This window comes from Myxocyprinus asiaticus, chromosome 23 (assembly GCF_019703515.2).
Source record: "Myxocyprinus asiaticus isolate MX2 ecotype Aquarium Trade chromosome 23, UBuf_Myxa_2, whole genome shotgun sequence".
Classification (NCBI taxonomy): domain Eukaryota; kingdom Metazoa; phylum Chordata; class Actinopteri; order Cypriniformes; family Catostomidae; genus Myxocyprinus; species Myxocyprinus asiaticus.
The window spans coordinates 12,183,472-12,192,575 of record NC_059366.1 but is presented as its reverse complement, the minus strand read 5'-3'; the positions used below and the strand labels follow the sequence as shown (position 1 = coordinate 12,192,575).

At 39.8% G+C, this 9,104-nt stretch overlaps 1 protein-coding gene across 1 annotated transcript; it reads left to right on the top strand.

The window, feature by feature from the left end:
- The first annotated feature begins 5,605 nt into the window (after positions 1–5,605).
- LOC127414149 (thyroid adenoma-associated protein homolog) lies at positions 5,606–8,644 on the top strand. The gene is made up of 3 exons (XM_051651936.1): positions 5,606–7,051; positions 7,150–7,319; positions 7,815–8,644. The coding sequence occupies exons 1-3, from the start codon at positions 7,042–7,044 to the stop codon at positions 8,127–8,129; spliced, it is 495 nt and encodes a 164-aa protein (XP_051507896.1). The 5' UTR covers positions 5,606–7,041; the 3' UTR covers positions 8,130–8,644.
- The last annotated feature ends 460 nt before the right edge of the window (positions 8,645–9,104 follow it).

The following is a 9,104-nucleotide window of genomic DNA, read 5'->3' as shown; positions in this document are numbered from 1 at the left end:
ATATTCCTTTAAGTGAACTGCATAAAAGCTAAAAGGTGATTAAAAATGGTCAAAACCTAAATAGTGACTGGTCACAGTACCTAACATATATACTTTCCCATATACAAATATGCCAATTTAAAAAGAGTTCATGAATATGTGATTGGTCAACTACCCATTTCCAGTTTTAAGACCGAAACATGACTCTTAGAAAGTTGAAGCAGTTCAGATATACGTATACTCTGAAGTAACTAACTCAAACGTGATCTCCCACTGTAATCACATTTCTGGCTTTGTACTTGGCCCTCTCTCTCTCCTCTCCGCCACGGTGAAGTCTTTGTCCCATACATGAATACCAGATTCAGTTAAACACTTTTATTCCTCCACTATCTCAATACAAATTAGGTTGGAAATCAGAACCCCTGGCATCACTTGACAAGGCTTTTTGGGGGGTGAGAGGTACATCTGATAATAACATTAAGAGGGAACAGGACTGTATTCTCACGGGGAAACTTGGGAGTGTTCAAGCATTTGTGTGTAATTAGTTTGCCCAAAATGCTCAGTGCTTTTCTCCTGTGTTTGCCAGATTGTTTTGGGAACAGTGTGCTCTCCCGTCAGTTACAGATACACAGCCTAACAAAAAGTGCAACGAGATATCTAAATTTTTTAAAGAATGAATGTACCCACCACAATGCTAGACTGTTGTGCTTGGTTGCCAGTGCGTTGCTTGGGTGTTCTTGGTGGTTGCTAGGTTGCTGCTTACTAGCAAACAAGCCAAAATAGCTCAACTCCTTGGTCCCTAGATATGTCTACAGTGCAAGAAACTTAAATGTAAATAAGGAACTTTTTCGCCAGTTTTATTATCCGCCAGATGAAAATTGTAGTAATAGTACCCCTCAACAAGCCTTATTTAATTTATCATTCATGTTTGTAGTACAAACGGTGCGGGACGAGTTACACGGCAAATTTCAGTGCTTACGGTTAAGGGTTTGTTGAAATCCCAAAGCCAAGCACCATTAATTATGTTGCCTTGATGTATTATTATTGTTGTCATTATAATGTGAATCACCATAATAATTATTTTTTCCACTACAGAATCGTTATTAACTCAGTATATTTAAATATTCAACGTTATTACTGTTATTACATGTAAATGGCAAAACTTTTACCCCATATTATATCCAAGTACAACATTCAATACAACCCATTTGAAAAAGAGTTCCAGAAAGTTTGAACATTTATTGCTCGCATTATTCCAGTTGGTGTTGTTTTTGGCAGGCCTGGTTTAATTTTGAGGATGTTCTCACCATTAATCACAGAATCAACTAATGTCTAACTCCAGTGTTGTGTGCGTAATGTCTTAAACAGTAGATGCCCTTTAGTCATTCATGTAATGGATTACAAAAATGGATCTGAACTGATCTGTGGATCATCCATCCATTAAACTTGCGGTGTACAAATATAATGCAGGGGTGCTCAATCATTACAGCAGAGGTCTTTGGCAGTAATAGTTTAGACATGGGTGACACCTATGGAACTTGTTTTAGCTTGTACATTTTCTATTGACATGCTGAGGAAAAATGCTATAAGGCAACTTGTATGTTACAGATGGGGAATTCACTAAAAGTGCTTTTCCACCGGGCCTGGGTAGCTCAGTGGTAAAATACGCTGGCTACCACCCCTGGAGTTCACTAGCTCGCTAGTTCGAATGCCAGAGCGTGCTGAGTGACTCCAGCCAGGTCTCCTAAGCAATCAAGTTGGCCCGGTTGCTAGGGAGGGTAGAGTCACATGGGGTAAACTCCTTGTGGTCACTATAATGTGGTTCATTCTCGGTGGGGCGCGTGGTGAGTTGAGCGTGGTTGCCGCGGTGGATGGCGTGAAGCCTCCACATGCGCTATGTCTCCATGGCAGCGCGCTCAACAAGCCACATGATAAGATGCGCGGGTTGACGGTCTCAGACGCGGAGGCAACTGGGATTCGTCCTCCACCACCCGGACTGAGGCGAATCACTACGCGACCACGAGGACTTAAAAGCACAGAGGGAATTGGGCATTCCAAATTGGGAGAAAAAGGGGGGAAAAAATCCACAAAAAATTAAAAAATTAAAAAAAAGTGCTTTTCCACCATCAGTCCAAACGGTTCAGAGCACGATGTGTAATGGTTCCAGTAGCATTTCCACATGAGCACGGTTCGAAAAGGTATGATTACAAACCGTTCCTGGCCTGGATTTCTCAGCACAATTTCTCAGTTTTAGCTAACCGTGCCCGGGACAGAGAATCAAACTGGTGGAACGGCTTTATTGACGTGGCAACTGATAATTGGTCAATTGCTCAGTCAGTCCATAGTAAACCTGATTTCGCAGCACAACAGTAGTAAAAGAAACCGTAATTGTGTCAGTGGATCAGTATGGAATGGTGCAGTTCTGCAACAAGAACCGTTCAGGTCGATGGTGGAAATGTGCTTTAGGAATGAATTGGGTCCGCTGATATTGTAGTTTATTTGCACATGCTGTCTGCACTGATTTAGCAGACAATTCACTAAACGAATTGTGTAAATTAAGTAATGTCACAAATGGCCAAAAATGTTGTGCTGAACACAATTAGCATGCCGCGATTTCCGACCTTACGGGTCAGCTCTGACTGCTAGAATGCAGGAGACTTCCACGACCTGGCATACTGCACAGGGACTGTAAAGCAGTGCACCCACTACTACGATCCAGATCCTGAATTAGCTTCTTAAAACGCAGAAAGTGCACTCAACTACATCACGGGTCTAAATAAATGCCCTGTTATAAAACTTTTCTCCATCAGTTTATGAATTACTGCTACCATGAACAATAAATCTACACAAACATCTCTTTTTAATAAAATTACCTTTACAGCCTGGTTTCGATGAAGGTTAATAGAGCCAGGAAAACAATGCTGATGTTTGTGAATAAGGCACAATAAGCCTAATTTATATAGAAAGTATGCATGTTTGTGCTTAAAAGAATTACTTAATTGAACTATGCCACACCATTTCAGTGCATTTAGTGCCTGGTTAAACTGGATTGCAGGTGGTTAGTGAATAAGATGCAGGTTTTTGCGTTAAAATACAGCTCGCAAAAAATGGCTCGATTGTTTGGTGAATTCACCTCAGTTTCTTTCCCATCAGTTTCGTAGTCATGTGACCATGTGCCAGGGCTTTTAACCAGCAGACACCTGGGTGATACTGTAACACTCCTGATAGACAGGTTAGGCTGATGTGAAGAACTCTAGCAGACGTCTTAATTTTGGTATAAATGTGTCAGATGAGATTCGTCTCCAGGGCTTCACCTGATACTGCTGACCAGTCAATGCCCAGGGTAATAATCATGGCAGTACATTGCACCAAATGGGAAACGAAGGTTTAAGATATCAAATGTAATGTGTTCAGGTTTCATATACCTCCAAAAGGTGTATGTTTGTATATTTTTGAAAATGTCTTTAAAAATATAGTGGTACTATTTCAGCTGTCCTAACTATTTGATAAGTTCTTAAAAAGGCGAAAACATGTTTTGCTTTAAATCTACTTATTTTAACAGGTTTCTGTGAGGTTTAGGAATAGAGTTTGGGTAAAGCAAATATCACCTCGATATAAAACTATGTGTGTGTTTACTTAGCTATTGTTTGAGGACAGATTTGTCCCCATAAGTAAGCTAAATCTGACAAAACCTCCCTTTGAGGACATTCTCAGTTGGAAAAATTATTAGTAGGTCAAATTAATAATATAAATATTTTATAATTCTACAAATGCTAAAAGTTTTTAGGGTTAGTCAGTAGAATTTGTAATTAGCTTTATATAGAAACAATAGATTTCCTCCTAAAGGTGTGCATGTGCATGTTAAGCTATAGGAAAGGCCATATTTGTGAAAATATCCCCAGAAATGTAGTGAACATTTCGAAAATGACTTCTGTGGATATTTTCTGTGGTATCCACAATATGAAATGTATTTTTAATTTAAATCTACTGATGGGATTTTGAGGTGTTTTGGGTATTGCAAGTTTCATCACCTCACCACAAATCAGAGAATCGCAGCAACCGCTATCTGGATATTTTGCACTATACTTATAATCAGCAACTTTAAATCAACAGTTTTATATTTTCCATCATTTTTAATTTGCTTTATTTGCAATGTTTCATGGGATTGTAGGTCATTCCCTCATTAAAGACGTACCTTTGTCTTTTTGTCTGATTTTCAAATTTATTCATTTTTTGCATCAAATCATATTTTGTAATGTTGTGATTCACGTCTGAGGTGGTTGGTTTGGTTCATGGCTAAAAACTCTTCTGTGAAGACTTTTATGAAATCCCTATGAAAGAAAAAATGGGTAAAGTACTTCCGCAACCAGGACAGCTGAAAAAGTACAGTAGGCGGGCACTGTTCTGCTCTAATGTCTTGATAAACAGATTTTCTTAGTTTAGTGGTTTAAAACATTGTCAAATCCACTGTGAAAACCACTTACTGCCCAGTGGCATCTTGAGTACGATAGAACTTAAAGTAAGAAAGGAAGGAGTTAAAGGGGTTATTCTTGTGCATCTTCTCTGATCTCAGCGCCCCAATCATTCACCCAGCCCATCTTCCCACTCACCCACCAGCCCTCCCTCATGCCGACACCCGACACTTGCCCAGCTGTGCTCACTCACATCCCAGATTTGCCACACGCTATAGCTCCTTTTGCTCTCGTTATTCACAAAGTTTTTTAATTAGTTCCAGTCCCATGACTCCCACAGATTGATTACGGGAATGAAACTGCCCCCTCTTCCTTCTGGAATCTCAGCACAACTGCATTGGCAAATCTCCTTGAAACACCTCACATAAATGTCTGCTGTTAAGTCTAGAACCAAGATCATGATGCATATTTACTTAAACTGTCAAGGCAGTTCATGAAAGACATTCTGAATGTTTATATATATATATATATATATATATATATATATATATATATATATATATATATGTATGTGTGTGTGTGTGTGTGTGTGTTTTGTTTTCACGGTAATGATTCTCAAGGAACACACATACTAATACAATGTGTAGCTTGAATGCTAAGGGGCATTTCACACAGGACACGTTCTTGCATCCATCAGCACTGTTTTTGAATTGTTCGTCTTATGTAAACATGCGCTAGATGGAAGCGTTGCCTCTCACTAGCCACCTTTCCACCAATGGGCAGAACAGTTCTTTTTGTGGAGCCGTTCCGTACTGTACCGATCCAGGCTCATTGGCATAGTTAAGGTTTCTTTTTCTATTGGGTTGCTGCAAACTTAGAAATAGAATGGACTGACTGAGCAAGTGACTAATTGTGAGTGGGTATGGGGGTTCCACCAGCATGGTTGCTGAAAAATCCGGGCCAGGAACAGTTTGTAATCATACCGTACCGAACTGTGCTCAAGTGGAGATGCAACTGGAACCGTTACTCACCGTGCACAGAACTGTTTGGCCATATGGTGGAACAGGGCTTGCTGTCTCAAGCCATGAGAGCCACATTTTTAAGTTTAACTTTAAAAAAAAAAAAAAAACATCTTGGGATCCCAAGTATTCTGTTCCATTTCATTGTGCTGTTTCGTCTTTTTGAATGCGAGAACACACCTGTGTGCCCCTTAAGACACTTTGTACAAATGCGTCTTCCAAATACATACATAAAAAAATGAAAATGTGTTTTCTAACTTTAAAATGGCATGACCATCATGTATTTACCAAACATCCCACAGACTTTTGATAGATATATCAGATCTGCTCCTAAATCCGAAAACATCAACCTCATCAAATATTTTCCAATACGGTATGTAATAAAGCCTCACAAATCAATGTTCTCAAACTGCAGATAGACGTATCAAAGTTGCTCCTGAAAGTAAAACATCAGCACAGTAAAGCACTCGCACTCTTGCGATTAAAAACAAGAACATCCTGTTGAGTAAGCGTAGAAGAGATTGCAAAATTGTGTTATTAAAGTGTGAAACCACAGCTAAGGGACAAAATGGAAAGGAGCTTGAGTTTCCTATTATGTCTTAATGTCTGGGTGCTGGGTTTTTGTTCAACTCTGGATGGCGCCCAGCACCAAAGCCTAACGCTTTTTAGCCCCATGGGGGATGAATAGCTCCTCTGACATCAAGAGTCCTGCAAAGCAAGAGATGGGACATCCCAAAACATCACCTAGAGAAAGGGCCATGTCACCCTCTGATTCTACACAATCAACACCTTTCTACGTTCTCGTAACATCAGCCCAGTGTCCCTCTACTTAAGCTTCCATTGGTGCTTGTGTAGTAATGTTTTTCCCAGAGTTCCTTTTGGGGGAAGGGGTTGGTCAGAGGCCTTTAATGTGTTGCTTTACTCTTTTCCTGAGTTTGGTTTTGACTAGCAAGTCCTGGTGGCTTTTGAAGTTGTCATAGTAATTTGCATGTCAACCTCTGATTGGGGAGGAAGGACAATGGAAGAAACCAGAGTTCAAAACAAACTGCTTTCTCACGTTGTCACATTGACTGCTTTGATGCATGAACAACTGGGGTCGTTAAAGCCAAAGGGAGTTAGACAGCAGTCTTGAAAGAGTGTTTGTGTTGTTGTTTGTGTAGTATTTATGCTCACTTAGATCTTTTCTCACTTCCCTTATCTTGTGTCTTGTGCCTCTATTCTTAGATTTAACTTCCTTGATCTTTGTGTTAAAAGGCTGTGGCCTACCTTGAGAAGATGCGAATGCCTGTGTGCATGCATATGTTGCCTTGTGGTTTCAGATGCGCATGTTTTGTTCACGAGTTATGGTTTTGTTTCTCTCAAATGGGTTCCATGCCAGGCAAGGATGGAAACACAGTCTAGAGAACAAAATAAAGAGCAAACCATCAATCATAGGCTGTTTCTTTACATCCAACACGCTGGTAAATCTCAGATTGGGAGCAAATTGCATTAAGGGAATGCACAACCTCCACTGCATGAACCCAGTAATGCCTCGAAGACTAAAGAAACCAGACGAAGATTGAAATCGCTGATTGAATTGCTGTATTAAAATTTTCCATTTGTGCATTCAAAGTCCAGAATAATTAGGTCTTATGGAATCCTGTAAGCTACGTCATAGAATATTTATACAAATTTTAAATGTGTGAGTTCTATGGGCCAGCGTAACAAATCCACCTATTGACGTTGCGCCACATTTCTAGATGTAGCCATGGATGCCGTCTCACCTCCTGTTGCCCTGGAGATGGGGGTGGGTCTTTTGTGCCAGCTGTTCCAGATGTGGGATCAGGTGTCTGCTGGCATTGTAAATTTGATAGAATGGCTTCTGGGAGATGAACAGTTGGAAACAAGTTGTGAGGAGTCACCTGAACTGGTAAGTAGCCCTTTTTATGTCTGTAGGTACAATCATTTGTGGTGCTTGATATAGCAACATTACTTTTAGTAAACCAATAATTATCCTTAAACCAAAGGACATGATTTATACTTTAAATCATGAGGTGTAATTAGGAGTGTTATTAATTTTGTAAGCGATCATACTAGTGGATGAAAAAAACCTGTAAACAAATCTCATAGACCTACACTGACGGAAGAGCCCCAGCTATATCTATGGGCCAGAATATATATGACTTTTACAAGTAAGCTTCCACTCAGTAACACCCTGTCCACTTACAACCCACTCTGAACGCCCTTGCAACCACATAAAACAGTCTGAATGCCTTAGAATTTGTGTAGCACTTCCCTGGAAACCACCAACAACACCTTAGCATTGTGGTGGCAACTTTTAAACAGGCAAGCACCACTCACATCTGCATTAGAAATTGTAAAATTTGTTATTAATGTGAGTATTGTAATTGTCCCCTCTAACCAGGATGAAGAGTTCCTCTTTGAGAAGGGAGATCTGAACCTATGGGCAGAGCCTATGTTATGGGCACGGATGTTGCACAGACACCTATCTGCCCTCTCAGGTGTGCCACCCTCACCTGCCATCAGCCCTGCAGAGCTGGAACGATTATCAGCCGTTGCAAACAGCAATGCCCTGGCTGCTCAATATGCAAAGAAAGCCGTCCCTACACTGCCCCAGTTTTCGGCCACCATTGAGTATGCCAAGATAGCGCTGCTACAAGAGAGAACCTCACTCACTCAGAATGTTCTAGATACACTTAGACAAGCACTTCTCAGATAAATTTGTAAGATACAGAAAATGAAAGTGGTGTAGTATATTATGAACCTATTTTACTCACAGAGGTTTTCCTGTTTAAGAGATGTGTGCACAGGCATGACATTGACCGCAAACTTTTTTTTTTTTATACAGTGGTTTTATTATAATCATTTGACTATGGACTTACTTGTATTCAATGGTGTGTATGTTTGTAGGTTTACAAATTTGTAGCCAGTATTTGGTCAAATCTGACAAAAACTATATACAGTATATACATGCATACATACACACACGATTGGTATTTGTTAACATTATGTAACTATATTAGAAAATACTTTTACTGCACTTATAAATAGTGGTTAATGTCAACATGTACTTATACATTTTTGCAATATTGAAAAAATAAAATAAAGTTGTATATGTTAACATTTGTTAATGTGTGATGAACAAACAATGAACAATGGTATTTTGATACATTTACATTAACCAAGATTAATAAATGCTGTACAAAAATATTGTTGATAGTTCATGATACTTAGTGGATGTACTTACAAATAATGTTATCAAGTAGTCTAAAGGGTTAGCAAATATAATATACTGTATATACACTATATTGCCAAAAGTATTCGCTCACCCATCCAAATAATTGAATTCAGGTGTTCCAATCACTTCCATGGCCACAGGTGTATAAAATGAAGCACCTAGGCATGCAGACTGCTTCTACAAACATTTGTGAGAGAATGGGCCGCTCTCAGGAGCTCAGTGAATTCCAGCGTGGTACTGTAATAGGATGCCACCTGCGCAACAAGTCCAGTCGTGAAATTTCCTCGCTACTAAATATTCCACAGTCAACTGTCAGTGGTATTATAACAAAGTGGAAGCGATTGGGAATGACAGCAACTCAGCCATGAAGTGGTAGGCCACGTAAAATGACAGAGCGGGGTCAGCGGATGCTGAGGCGCATAGTGTGCAGAGGTCGCCAACTTTCTGCAGAGTCAA